Below are 15,072 nucleotides of genomic sequence, written 5' to 3'. Positions count from 1 at the left end.
GAAGTTATGTAAATACGCCGTTCAAATTTCATCTTTAGGTGCAATTACTTCTAAAATCTTGTAATGCTAAGCTACTGGCTAGCTAGCAAGGGAAAGCACAAAATGCAGAGAGACAAGGCAGCGGCTTCTTCCCTCCTCCCCAAAAGAATTCTTTGTGCAACCAAATATGGTACCAAGCAGCGGCTCGTGTGTGTTTTGAAAGCTTGTCTTGTCAACTTCTGCACATGTTCAGACCTAGTGGGAGCTGGATTATTTACTTTGGTAGAAAGTAAAGCAAGAGTCACCAGCCCTTGTCTGTGGAGACCAGGAGGACAAGTATATCGATGCAAAGTCTGTGCCACATTAGTAAAAACTAATACTGATTTTTCTTGCGTTATGGTAAAAGCCTGTGAAAACTCCTAGCAATTTCTTTTTCCATGCTACGTTTGATATTGCCACTTAACAAATCAATTGCCTCAATTGCAAAACTTCGTTGTTACCCTTGAAGATAATTTGCACTTCCTTTAAAATCTAAGCCATTGAAAACAAAATTACCTTGGGGCAGAAAACTGCCCTGAAAATGTAGATATTTCTCTCTCTGACCTTTCCGTTTGTATTAGTACAGTGGGGAAAAAAAAGGTCTTGTGGAGTTGACCATCTATAGGGGTTATTACTCAGCCTTATGGCCATATGACGTATTTGCTCAGTAGTTAGCATTTATTGTCTTTGGCCCTGAAATTGCATCTATCCAGTGAAGTCTATGGTAATGGTCCATGCAGATCCCTTTACATTTCCACCCTTTCTGCCCCATTAAATACTGGGATATTCAAGAAACTTAACTGCTGGCTTTTTGGTGAACAGAAACATCAGTAAATACTTCTGAAAAAGCACTGGAATTAGTCAGCACATTTCTTAAAGGAGTGTATGGGGTTGTGGTATTTTTTGGTAATTTCAGTATTTTTGTATGAATGCGATATTTTAATTGGTTCTGTTTTTTTTTAAAAAAAAAAAAAAAAAAAAAAAAAAAGAAATAGTTTCACTTTCTTCCAAGACAGGCAAAACTTGCAGAAAGGAAGAAAAAGCGATGAAATGTTTAGCCCTCAGTGAAACTAGCTGTATAAACAAGGACTTTTTTTTTGCCTGGCCTTTCTCTCAAGTCCCACAATGATTCTTGGGAAACCGCTCATTTAGATGGGAAAATAGATCTGTCTTAATTACCATTTACGCGCTGGGTCTTTTCCATTGTGCCAGGGAAGTTGTCTGTTCTTAAGAACTGGTTTAACCTCCCAGATTGCTTGCTTCACATTCACATAGAAGTACTTGAACTGGTTTGTCTATGTTTTAAGTAGAGCAGATAAGGCTTTCCACAGGTCTGAGAACCTGTTCAGCCTAAACTGGATGTTTGCTGGCACGGACACAGGTGAGGTGAAACTGCTCCTCCTGCTGCCAACCTGTGATTTTAAAGATTGGGGATGTCCTTCGCGTCTTTCACCTTGTGTGTCTGAGATTCCTGTTGTGGTTTGTCTAAGCTAGACCAAACTGCTTACCTGTAAATATGTTTAGGTTTATTCTTTAATATTTCACTCCCAACCCCTTTTTGAGTTGCAGCCTAGCTGGGCATGTAATTCTCAGACTTTTAGCTCTTTGAGAGCTTTGCCAGGTGTGTGCATGAATATTTTTGTTCAGAATTTTAAGGCAGGAGAGGTTTTGCTTCCTTCCATTTCAGCAGGTGACCGTGATGATCCTTTGATGCAGCCAGGGCAGTAGCAACTAGGGTGAAGCCGAGCGAAGGACTGGGTCCCAACTGCTGGTATCTCAAAGTTGGTATTTATACTTCAGCAGTTTTTGCAGCCTGCTGTAATTGCAGAACTGTTACCCTACCAAAAATCTCCCAGAAGCCTCTTCTGAGACTATTCTAGGCACTGTGGTGTAGTTATCCAGGCAGTGCTGCAGCCAAAGCAGTCTAGAAAAATGTGGCTGTGAGGTAAAGCTGCAATGATTTTAAAATTGCTTCAGCATATCTAATACAGATTCACACCATCTTTTCTAGTCAAAACTTGTGACAGGTCCTCATGAGAACACCTGGATTGTTTTGCTTTCTGTGTAGTCCTGGGAGTGCTGTTCACTCCGATGCATCACTGAGTCATGTCTTAAAATACAAGGAGCTGTCAAACATGCATGTGGCAGTTGCACTGTAATATGCCTGTAGCTGAGATCAGTGATGGGTACAGGCTTTTTGCTGCAGAATCTGGTAAGTTTTCTTAAACACAGAGCTAAGGTCCGATATTGCAAAGATTGGTTAGCATTGGTACGTAAACAGCACGACTCCCCAAAGAGGTCATTGCTGGGCAGTTACAAGTAGCAGGTTGCTGTAAAAGTATCATGAACTTTCTTTCCTTCAGGATGGTAAGTAACTCTTATTTGGCCATACGCTGCTTCCACCAAGTTGCCAGCTTGCCTGCTTTCCTTCTCTTCTCAAGGCCAAATATATATGCTAGCAAATACATATATGCTATCTATATGCTGGTAGACATGTTAAAACCTTATAATAAGTATGAATTTTGTATATACTGTACAAGGCCACTGTTTTTGTTTCCTATATTTTAAAAACACGTCTGCCCAGTTACGTGGCATCACTTCTTTGACCTTTCTCCTTTTTGGCTGAACAATCCTCTCAGTACAGCGTATCTCTGTCTTCTGCGTGTTGCCTTTTCCCCAGCTGGAAGAGTTTGCCTGTGCTGGTTGGAAATTTAGACACCATGTAAACAAGTGCAGAAACAGATTTTGCTTCTTCAGGAAGGCTGCTGGTAAACGCTGTTGAGGCCTCCTTTTCAGAGAGGATCAAAGCTGCCAGAATTTGCTAGTGAAACTCTGTTTTCCCTTCCTGTTCAATTATCCCCTTTTTTATACTATGCTGTCCTTGATCCTTGTGCATCTATGCTTTTAAGTACTCATCTGATTTCTTATGGATGCAAAGATCGCTGGAAACAAGTTGGGCCTGTTTAAACTCTCTTTCAACCCTTGATGATTGACCACGAAGCTGTAGGGTTTAATTTTCTTCTGATGATATCATCGCATCAGCATCACTTACCTGTTGAAGAAAAACCGTCATAGTACATGAGTGGTTGATTATTCTGGTGGTGACAGCAGATCAGGAAAATAGTGAGGTTTGGAGATGTGACTGTTTGGGCAGAGGATGGAAACACTGCGCTTGCCTGGCCAGCGTTTGTGGAGCACAGGCCGAGGCATCTGGCAGATCACAGCCCCTCTATCTGCTGCAGCAGACCAGTAGGTCGGGCTGCCTTTCTTTCTTCTGATGACCTCTCACGAAGAGTGTGACCTCTCAAAGAGTGTGTTGTTGCACCCTTTTAGGTGTGGTTGTCTGAGAGACTGATGTTCTGAGCGTATGGTTTACAGTGTTTGAAGGCTCTGGGGTATCTGGCACTGCTGCTGGGTGATAGGGATTTCTTGGCCTGTTGTTAAGAGATCAAGGAGGGGCAGAACAACTTCCCGTAGAGACTGCTGACAACTGATACACAGCTGATAATGCGTGAATATCATAATTAAAGATGATAAAATACATTTTGCATGTGTTACTTTTTTCCTCTTCGGTCTCAAATGTGTCAACAACAGGAAGACAGGGTAAACACAGAATCTGGTAACTGCAGACTTTCTTCATGCATGCATTTTAACCGTGTTAGGTTCTGGTTCTTCATGGCCTTGTCACAAATTCTGCTTTTTTTTCAATTCGTTCCTTTCTGAAGAGCTATTGTATAGTGGTGGCACATTCATAACAATCAGTGGTTCTCTGGAAGGAAAAAAAAAACAAACACAAAACACAGCGTTTTGGTGTGATTCAGTATGTGCTCAGTTTCAGTTCTGCCCCCTCACTTTTCCAGGGGGATTGCGAGATGCTGCTAGGAGAAGAAGCAGGTTTTTCTGCAGAGAACCGTGAACCTTAAGCAGTACAAAGGAAACAACTGTTAGCTTGTTAATCTTGAAGTGGGAGGTGGGGAGAGGAGCTAGTTTCCATCTTTTTGAAATAGTTAAACGGTTAATTGGCGAATATTCAAACTGGGAGTTTGGCACAATTGTCATTGTCTTTATTCCGAGACTGTTTTAAGGCTCTTGAACTGGACGATGAATATTCTGAGGCTGTGTTCTTCCTGAACCATCAAAAGTCTTTTCTGTGATGTGTTTGATGTTGGTAGAGCAACTGCAGATAGAAATTGTGGAGCAGGGGAGAGGGAAAAAAGGGGGCCCAAGACTCAACTGCACTTATTGCTGCCTGTGTTTTTGGGTGAGCTGAGGCACTGTGACAGTTCAGAAAGCCTTAACCAGCTTTGGTTTTCTTCCAACTTCAAAGTTCAGGTTTGCTTAAGCAATTTAATTCGCAAGTCCAGTTCATGAATTAAAAACAGCGAAAAAAGTTTGGCCATACAACAGCTTACACGAGCACAAGGTTAAGGCAAGAATGCGTGGCTGGAAGCACGGGGAAGAGGGTAGCAGTGTCCTTTTTGTGGCTTCTGTTCCCAGCAGCCTGGCGGGTCCTGCCACACAGGGAAGGGGATTAACTCCTTCCCCAACCTGCTGGTGATGGCTTTCTGCCATGCAGAGCGTGCACGTGCTGTTCTCTTGGCTGCCTTGCTTTGCCATATGTGACATGGATTCCCGTGAGTTCCCTAGTGCTTCTTGCTCATAACAATGAACACAAGATAACATGGAAAGGAAGAGGAGGGCTTTGATGGAGAGAAAAGCTCTCTAAGGTTGGGGGATCTAGCATTACGCTCCTGCAAGTGGCAGGCAACAGCTTCTGAATGGATACAGAGCTGGAGTTTGAATGAGCTAGCTCAGGCTGTAAAGCAATGGCAGCTCCACAGTGGAGGTGTGCAGGAAATGGTTTTGGGGTGCTGGGTGTAGTGGAGCAGGTATTGCACAAGTGGATGCATTATAAAGCTGATGATAATATGCTTCAGCCCTGAAATTGGTAGGACTTTTTCACATCATTTAGCTGCAAGATTATTTCCAGTGCTTGGTGTCCTCTGTAGAAGTCCTGTTGGCTGTTCAGAGCTACATTTCTCAGGGTGGCTAAGTTTAGGCACCTCAGCTAGATACCAACTGTGCATCCATACCGTGTGTGAGAGGCATTAGAAGATCTGGGAAATTAATTTCATTGATTCCAGAGCTGCAAAGTATTAAATAGGCCTTTCTTCTGTTCTGGGGTTGCATAAGACAATCCTTTGAATCACTTTGTTTGCCATGGTATCAAGGTATCCACAGTTTCATTTCAGGGTAGAAATGAGCACCAATATGTTTATGTTTAGCTGCAACAGATTATGGTTGTTTTATCAATTTTAGTGCCCCTTTGGTGCTCAAAAGAAAATAAACAAGCAACAGGACTTCCACACTGAGAAGTGTTTTAGCTGATTTTATTGTGTGGACAACACTGAAGGATGGCAGCTTGTTCCACAGTGACTGTGGTCTTTCTTGAGGGATCATGGAACTGGCGCAACCTCTGACAATACTTGTTACGCATACCTAAACAATCTCCGTGAAGTCCAGAGGAAAGTTTGCTGAAATAAAGATCCTAAAAATGGAAGAGACTTGAACTGTGAGATATGCCAATTTTAGTGGTGTGCTATACATCTGTGTTACCAGCTGTAGAATCTGTTAAGTCTGAAATTTTATCGTGATGAAAACTTACAGCAATCTCTTTCTGAATCCCATCTTTTAGGTGCTAAGTCACTCTTGTGATCCTGTGAAGACTGTGTGTTTCCACACTGATCAGAAAGCCTGTGCAGATGATATTTCAGTCCAGCTTGGTACTGTTGAATTCATCCTCTGTGCCTTTGGAGGAGAGCTTTTTATTCCACTTGTCAACAGAGACAGCACTTTTCATTTAAATTATAGCTGCAAGAAGGTGGAGTTGCAGGCTTTAAATAGGTATTCTTCTTTCCTTGTATTTTGCAAAGGGAAAGCTGTCATCTATGTTCATCTATTTTTTTAAATAATACTAGAAATGTGTATAAATCTGGACTCCTAGTATGCTAAGTTCTTTTGTCTACCATTGTCCAGGAAGCTAAAGGACTTTGCCTTGCTGCCTGTGCTTTATCTTAGGGATCAATTCGAGCATTTTTGCCTGGTGCTATTCAGGTCTCTAGTAGTCTATCAGTCTTCATATAAGACAAAAGGAATTTTGTCTTTTGCTCACGGAACATTCTGCTTTTAGAGAACAGTTTCATTTTCCTTCTTTCATTAATCTTAAGATACCACCATTCTATGGCATGCATCATCACACAGGCTTCTTCTATAAGTTAGAGTGCTAAATACAGAAGATATCCTGTGCTTCCTGTGCTTGGTTGTTAATGCTGTATCACTGTTATCAACTCAAGGTAGTACAGATGTGAGCCTTTACCCTGTTTGGCAGAAGAAACTGGTGGCTGGACTCCTATAAGCCTTGCCATTTATATTTTTCCATGAGAAGGTGTTTCTAGTTTTGAGGCACTTTTTTTTTTTTTTTTTTGAGTTGATAAGGTTCATTGGTGCTCGGTGGAGTGTGAATGTGTGTATCCTATAAATTTGAGTGTGTCATGGTCATGTTCTGGCAGTTCAGCACTTACTAATCTAATAGGTTGTATTTTGTGAAAATAATAAAAAGCATAAATGGTTAAGTACTACTTTACTACTTTTAAGGAAAATATGATTAAGTTGGTGGAAGCTCAGAAAAAATGTTGATTTAGTGTACAATGCTAGACCTTCATGCTAGGTCTTGTATTTTAGTTTTATCATCACAAATGCTCTCTAGTATTCTTTTTTTTTATTATTTTTCTTTTTTTTTTTTTTTTTTTATCAGCTAGCATGTTTGGCTTTGAGCTGAGAGCAGGGATATGTTCCTTTTCTCCCTGGGACTGCATAGATCAGTTTTTCTTCTTGTGCTTGTTTCTGAAATGGTTAAACCAAACATCATTCAGACCTGAGTTTCTGTTCATTGTGTCTTAATAATGTGTCAGACTTGAATGTTTGAGTTCACAGTCTTTTAATGTCAGTGGCAATATAGTGCAGTAAGAACTGTTTCTTGATATTATGGCTCACCCATCTTACAGTGCTTTAGTAAGTTAGCTTTAGTCAGGGTATCTCACCTACTTTCTGTACTGTCCCCTTCCCCCTGCCTCCCCCCCCCCCCCCCCCCCCCCCCCAAAAAAAAAATAGTTTCTGTGGAAAATGTAAGCTGCGTAGGGAGCATTTTTGGTGAGTTCTTTCAAAGCTTTGACATCTGACTTGTTCAAGTATTAGGCATCCAAAACTGTACATATGAGAAGTGATTTAATAAAAATTATATTCATCTCCATGGAAGAATCTTAATTTTGGCCAGTGTACGGGGTTTACATGGCAAGGTTTTGCTAGCAGGGCGCTGCTGAGCCCAGCAGCTGCCCCATGTCAGCTACAAAAGGGCCCTGCTGCTGGCCAGAGCTGAGCCAGTAAGTGATGTTGTTTGCGCCTCTGTGAGAGCAGATTTAAGAAAGGGGGGAAAAAAATGCTAGGCAACAGCAGCTGGGAGAGAAGAGTGAGAAATGAGAGAGCTATATCCCTGCAGCCCCCAGGGGAGTGCCGCAGGAGGTGCTGCAGGCACAGGGCAGCAGCAGTTCCCCTGCGGGCTGTGCAGGGAGAGGCCCCTGGTGGAGCAGGCTGTCCCCCTGCAGCCCATGGGTCCCACATGGAGCAGATCTCCACGCTGCAGCCCCCCCATGGGTGCAGGAGCCCCCGGTGGAGCAGGTGGATGTGGCCTGGAGGAGGCTGCGGCCCATGGAGAGCCCCCGCAGGAGCAGGCCCCGGGCCGGAGCTGCAGCCCGTGGAGAGGAGCCCACGCAGGAGCAGGGGCAGAGAGGGACCGAGAAGGAGTGGTGGAGATGAAGTGTCAGGGGCTGGTTTCAGCCCCCATTCTGAAGGGATAAAGTAGAGGAGGGTGGATGGAGGGAAGGTGTTTTTTCCTTTTAGTTCTTACTGTTCTAGTCTGCTAGTGATAGGCAATAAATTATATTAACCTCCCCATGCTGAGTCTCATTTTGCTCTGGTAGTGATTGTTGAAGAATCTCCCTGTATTTATCTCAAGCCATGAGCTTTACATCATGGTTTCTCCCCCTGTTCATCTGAGGTGGGGAAGTGGGAGAGCTGTGTGGTGGAGCTTGCCATCAGTGTGAAATTACAACAGCCAGGACTGTAAAGACCTCATCATTTCATTGTTTAGCTATTTGATTGCCTAACGTAAAGTTGGTTTGCAATTAACTCTTAGAGATTTTAGTAAGTAGAGTTCAACAATGTAATAATCACTAAAAACATACCAAAATCTAAATCTGTGAATAAAACTGCTGCTTGTCTGAGCAGTCTGCATAAAGCAGACAAGGCTCTTCTATCTTGGAAAGCAAGAAAAGTTAGTAGTGTATGGCAGAAGATAGCAGTGCTGCCAACTGGCTGGAGAAAAAAGGGTGAATGAAGAAACCTTGCTGAGGTGCTCCTGAAGCACTGTACCAAGTTACAGGATAGGAATCCCGTTCCCCTTCTGACAGGTATGGCTCAGTACAAAAATTTGGAATTTGAGGAACAGCTTCCTGTATCAGGTAATTAGCTTACCGTCCTGAGAAATATTGATGGTCTGTTTTTCTCCAGGCATCGAGGCTGAGTGAAATGTGTTTTAGTGGGGTACTTGCAGATCTCACTGATAGTACTGGGTGAATGTGTGGGGAAAGAAATACGCAGCCCTCCTCCAATTACTCTTGGTACTGGCTTGTGGAGATCTGTATCCCTGCCACTGAGATGGGTTCTTGTCTTCCTCTTGCTCATTTTAGTCACTTTTTCCATCTTAGTTGTGTGCTTTGTTTCATTTGTGCTGATAGAGCACTGATGTAGGCTGTACAGTGCAGCTAGTTGTAATCTTGCATAGGCAGTTCCAAAAACATAGTTGTTAATGGATAAATAGTTATAAAGCAGTATTGGAGGGTACTGTGCTCTGAAAAATAACTATCTGGAAACTGGGGATTACCTTTTGTTGCCTTTATGTATAAGGTAACCAGTGTTTTTGTGAGCTAAGAACCTCTGATACAGATTTCAGGTATTATTACAGAAGAATACATGACAGATTTATTGTGCAGATGTACCAGCAATAAAAAACAAGCTATGGATAGACTGTGCAAAGAACAGGTCTTTCATTAACTCTAGCCTTGAGAAGTGAAGGGTCCTAGAGAGCTTTTTTTTTTTGTCTTTTTGTTTGATTTGGTTTGTTTGTCCTGTGTTCATCTTCTTCCTGCTTCATGAGGTGCTGGATATCCCATCACAAAGTTTATCCTGGTCTTCAGCTAGTGTATTTGAGAATAGAGTGTTTGTTCAGTTCTCTGACCTTCATGTAAGATTATTTTTTCATGAAACACGTTTCTCCCTCCTATCCCTGGTAGCTAACAAATCCTGACTAGCTGTGTGTGTAATGTGGAACTGCAACTCAGATCATACAGTGTCCTGAGTTCCTGCAGCAATTATTTACTCCCCAGTTACAGACCCCTTTGCACTGAAACGTTCACCTGCTACTCTTTTTCAGTTTTGTATAAAAATTGACAGCACATGCTCATGGCCTAGTGAATTGGTGCCCTGGTTTAATATTTTTACCAAGGAAATAAAACAACTACCATGTAACAAGAGAAAAGGCTTATGGAAAATGTGAAGGCCTTGCTGGGGCAGCAGCTGTGATACAAGTGGTGTTTTTCTGTTTGGTTGGTTTTGTTCATTTGTATTTATTTTTTTTGTTTGTTTGTTTGTTTTCCCCCTATCTGTCTTGGCAGTTAGTTAATCTAGTTTGTCAAGGTTCCTTAATAGTGGTACAAGATGTGCGAGGGGAAAAAAAAAAAGGATTGTAATAGGGAGTGGGAATGAATTTAGAGCTTTGGGGAGTAAGAAATGAGGGCAGTATTGCAAACACTCGAGAAGAAGGAACAGTTCCAGCAGGCTGAGAGAGAAGTCTTCCAGGGGAAGCACATTACAATGCACAGGAAGGGCAGTGCGTCAACATCCATTGCTGAATAGCTCTTTAGAGGCACACAAAAAATTACTTGGTTCTCTCTCTCTCTGCAGTTGGACTCCGCTTCAGCATTGCCGCATTCTTGTCATTCTTCTCCCTTCTGGAAAATGGATTCTGCTGCTTCTTAAGAGTGCCTCAGCTTTTTGCAGAACGATCTGAGAAAGGACTAGGAGTTTAAATTTGACACAAGTGTTTAAATTTTGTGTAGTTTTGGAGGGAAGAAAATACGTTCCTTTCATGTATCTGAAGGATATGAAAAAGATATAGGGCTTTTTAGAGCCAAATACAGGCTTTGTAGTATAAATTTGACACCTGAGTGGAAATATTATGCAGTGTATTCCTTTCCTATGCAAGCAAAATACAAAATTAAAATGTATGTGAAGAACTAAGTTTGGAAATTATTTTCAAATTTGCTTTCTCTTCTGTGTCATCTAATAAAAAAGCATTATCGTCCTCAGTTCCAGTCATGCATGTGTGAGCGTGGAATAAAGAGTTCGGACTGGAAATCTGAGCCGTTCTGCTCCTCACTGACAGTTTTGACCTTTTCTTACTTATAAAGTATGATGATAAAATTAGTTACAAAACTGCAGAGATTATGCACCTTGTTGTTCTGTCTCTTAGAAATAGGCTTGGCAACCTCCCTTCTTGGCTCAGTGTGGTACCATCTCTTACCTACACTCCTTATTTAGTCAAGGAGGTATTTCATATGTCAAGATGCAAAATTAATTTCAAGAAACTAAATTCATTTGCAGTACTTGTAAAGTACTGACCACCTTAATGTCAGTATTTCTTATTTGAAAATAGTGTTTTACTTTGTCTAGTTTCAAAAAAAAAAAAAAGCAGTAAACTTCTTAGGTTAATTTTTCATTTGGCAATTGTGCAGCAGACTAAGGATTGAAATTTTGGTAATTTAAAGGAATAGTATAGAAAACTTGGAACAAGTTTACATGTTTATGCTTGAAATTTTTTCCCTTATAGCATCTTGAACTGCGTCAAGTATAATCATCCACACAGTCATTACAACCTCCTTCACTGGAGCAAAAGTGTCATTTCCTATTTTAAATTATTTGTGGATTTGGGCACAGAATTGGCTCTGTGTTGCTTTGATAGTGTTGACATAATTCAGAGACTATAGGTAAGCTGAAGTTTTTGGCAAAATAGCAGTTTGATTTTATATCCTATTGTGTGGTGTTTTTCATGTTGCCTTTTTTTTTTTCCAACCCACCCACCATGATTTTTGCCTCGTGTCTGGTTCGTCTATTAGGGCTTCTGGATTCTCTGGAGGAGAAGTGACAAAATGTGTACCTCAAACCAAGCTACATAAAAATTGACTTAGTCTGTTTTGGATGCCATACTGTAGATTTTGTTCTTGTCCTTTTGGACCATGTGCATCATTCATGACTTTTCACAGGTAGCTGCTTAGCCTGGTCACTGAACATGTTCCAAAAGTTCACTGTTTTTGGCCATTGATGGACATGATTGCTGCTTTTTCCCTAATGAAATGTTGGGTTTTTTTTCCTTCCTGAGCAAAGGGAAGAAAGGAACACACACTGAGGGGCTCCTTCTCCAAATTAATTTTAAATGGCAATGTTGCTAAAGTGCTTATTTTATGTTATGAGAATCTGGATATTGTGCTTTTGATTTTTGAGAGCTTTCTCCACAAAAAAAAAAAAAAAGGTCATACATTATTTCTTGTAATGTGAATTGCAGTGTATTGTAAGATATGTATTCAGAGGGCATTTATTGGGAAATGGCTTGTACCAACATTAGCATTTCAAGTACCACTGAAGTGGGAAGGTTGTACAACGTGTTCAGGAAAAAATGGTTGGTATACCTAATGCTTATGTAGCCTGAAGTTGCAAGCTGTCTTGTAGGCTTTCTTATCTCTGACACATGCAAGTAGTGCTTCCTACAAAGAAGCCCAGGCTTCCCTGGAAGGAGAATAAAAGCAGAGCACTAAGCATATATTCTCAAAATGTCATGTCACCAAAACCATTTCCAGAAAATCCATCTGCATCCCCAAAAATTAACGTTCATGTAAAGTAAATGATCAGGTAACTTAGACCAGTTGAAAAGACTGTGCTGAAGCGATGTCTTTTCCACATCAATGGAGAAAGGGAGAAAAGAGCTTTCCCTGGCATTTTTGTACACTTTTTGCTGCTGTGGTGGGGGGAGGGTTTGCAGATAGCCTGTAGGCTGTATGCATGTAAATGGAGCAGAAGAATAGAAACCATACAGAAATTAAGTGTATCTATGAGTGGGTTTTTTTGTTAAGAGATTGCTCTTGCTCCTGCATAATTCCTTACTTCTAGAATAATACACAGCATCCTTACAAAATTAGATTTGTCTCAGTAAGTGTGTTCAGTGCACAGTCTGTAGGGGCAATTTGTTATGAACTAGCTCATCTTTAGGCGTAAGTAATTCTGTCATCAAACAGCTCGGTCATAATGGCCTTGCCATTCCCCTTTTATGCTTCTGAATAACAGCACTTCTGTATCATTGCTTCCATCTGAAGATCAGAGGCTTCTCATGATATGGACTATAATGCCTGTCACTGTGTTAATTAAGTGCACTGAAATAATTAGAATGCTAGTACTCTATGGACCTGCCAGGGCTTGGCAGCATTGTGCTTTGCTCCTTTATCTGATATTAGGAGCAGTTAAGTTTGGAGTATGTGTGTCTGTCTGAATTTGGTCTTGTGGTTGTGGAGAACCTGGGAGAATTTCGTGTAATTAGGGTTACTTTTAAAATATGAGATTCTTATGTATGTTCATTGGGAGGAAGTACTTGAATATATGCTCCAGAAGGACTTAAAGGGGGGACAGTCCAAGTAAAATGCTGTGGGAAAAATGCCTTTTGGGGACTGTCCTGTTGTCAAGCAACATTTACAGCATTTGTGCTTACAAAAACAAAGATGCTAAGCCATGTCAGTAGTTCATTTCTTTAATTGTGATTAAACCTAAAGTTTCACACTCTTTAATATATACACCAAATGTCTTGAGTTTACTCTGCCTGTTTGCTCTTCGGTAGCTTTTTTTTTATTAGTTTTAAAAATTCCTTGACATTGAAGTGAAAGAACATAACTTTTTTTGTTCTCCCTCAGATCCAGACGTTCAATGTCGAGGCACCATGCCAGACTGTGGAAGATTTAACGAATGGGGTTGTGATGGCGCAGGTTCTTCAGAAAATGTAAGAAATAATTTATCTAATTATTTAAATACACACGGTTTTATTTTCTACATAAATTTAACTGGTATGAATGTATTTTAGTTCAAACATGGCTGGTATTTCATAAGGACCTGTCTATTCCTATTTTTAGATAGTAATTTAACCTGGAATATGTCTAATATGCTTTTTTTGTTAGTTTTCAAATAACTATCTTAAGGGCAAAGGAAAATACATTAAGTTTTCTTTGAGGAAGGTATTTATTCAATTCTAATCTTACTGGAAAGTAAATTGGGTTAAAGGTAAGCTTGCAAGTTCAAAACACTTGTTTTTGTAAAAGTTGGAAGCAGTGCAAGGTAATGTATTGACTCTAATCTTTGCTTGAAAAGCAGTGTACTGGTAATGTTAGAGTCAGTGTCAAGCAGTAAAACTTCAGTGATAAACTGAATAAAACTGTCAATTTGGTTGTTTGCAGAGATTCTGTATTCTCAGGAGTAAGTGGAAAAAATAATAGTCGTTGCACTAGATAATGGTTTTGTTTTCTTGAACTGTAAGGTCACAGAGGATAAAACGTGTTAGTTCAGCATCTTGGTGTAATGTAGGATGTGTTGGGGGACTACAGGTAAGAATCTAAAGTGTAGCAATCTATATCCAGATTTACTTATTTTCACAGAAACACAACTTTTTATTGCTGATCAGAAGCTTTAGCAGCACTTACCAAAGACAATAGTCCAAATTGAGTATGTCAGTCCTACAGACTTTTTTTTGTCTTTCAAAAAGATACGTTTTATTTCCTTCAAATGTTAAGATGCTGTGGTGGTTTCAGTCAAATGGACAAATAAACTCCACCACAACCATTCTCTCACTCCCCCCCCCTCCTCAAAGAGGGAGGGTAGGAGAAAATATTATGGAGAAAAAAAAAGGTTTATGAGTTAAGGATAATTTAATTATGGGGAAAAGAAAAAAAAAGTGAAGGCTTTGTGGGAGCAAACAGAGGAAACAATTATTCTCTGCTTCCAATCAGCAAGTGAGGTTTGTCTATGTCTTGGGAAGCAGAGCCTCAATCTGAGTCGTGGTTGTTCAGGAGGACAGATGAGAGCCCCCCTTGGGTTACATCAAAGAGTCTGGAACAGGCAAAGTTGGAAGGCATCTCTGCAGTGCCTGGACCAGCCCTGCTTCTTGAAGTAGCATCTGCCAGAGGAGGCTGCCCAGGACTGTGTCTAGTTAGGGATTTGAGTGTGCTGAAGGATGGAGTCTCCACAGGTTCCCTGTGCAACCTGTGTAAGTGTCCAGTTGTCCTCACAGTGAGAACAGTAACAATAGCAACAAAATAAAAAAAAGCTCCTTTTAAATAGGAATTACTGTCTTTCACTGCCTCTTGTCTGTTTGCTGGATGCCACTGAGAAGGTTCAGGTTCCTTCTTTATACCCTCACATCAAGTATTTATATACAGGATTGATGAGATTCCATTGACCGTTCTTTTCTTGAGGCTAAACAGATCCAGCTCACTCAGCTTCACCTCCCATGACGGATGCTTCAGTCCTTTAATCATCTTAATGGCTCTTTGCTGAGCTTTCCTCTGTGTCCCTGTCTCTTACTGGTGAGCCCAGAAACAAGGTTTTGGATGTGGCCTCACACTGTGGTTTAGCCTGGCAGGCAGCTGAACGCCACAGAGCTGTTTGCTCACCCCTCCACCCTCACCCAGTGTGAATAGGGGAGAGGATTGAAACGTGCAAGAACTTGTGGGTTGAGATAAGGACAGTTTATTAAGAAAGAGAACAAAAAAGGAGAGAAGGAAAAGGTGGGAAAGAAAAAAGCAATAACAACAAAGAGAAGAAACAAATGCACAATGCAGTTGCTCACCA

At 40.9% G+C, this 15,072-nt stretch overlaps 1 protein-coding gene across 4 annotated transcripts in view; it reads left to right on the top strand.

Annotated features, from left to right (window-relative positions):
• Positions 1-15,072, top strand: part of HOOK3 (hook microtubule tethering protein 3) — an 87,077-nt gene that overhangs the window by 1,804 nt on the left and 70,201 nt on the right. For all 4 annotated transcript variants that reach the window (XM_032206724.1, XM_032206722.1, XM_032206721.1 and 1 more), the window contains exon 2: positions 13,146-13,231. In XM_032206724.1, the coding sequence (XP_032062615.1) occupies positions 13,146-13,231 (86 nt within the window). The remainder of the gene's footprint in view (positions 1-13,145; positions 13,232-15,072) is intronic.

This window comes from Aythya fuligula, chromosome Z (genome assembly GCF_009819795.1).
Source record: "Aythya fuligula isolate bAytFul2 chromosome Z, bAytFul2.pri, whole genome shotgun sequence".
NCBI classification, from domain to species: Eukaryota; Metazoa; Chordata; class Aves; order Anseriformes; family Anatidae; genus Aythya; species Aythya fuligula.
Note: the sequence above shows the minus strand (reverse complement) of the source record. Positions and strands in the feature narration are given on the sequence as shown.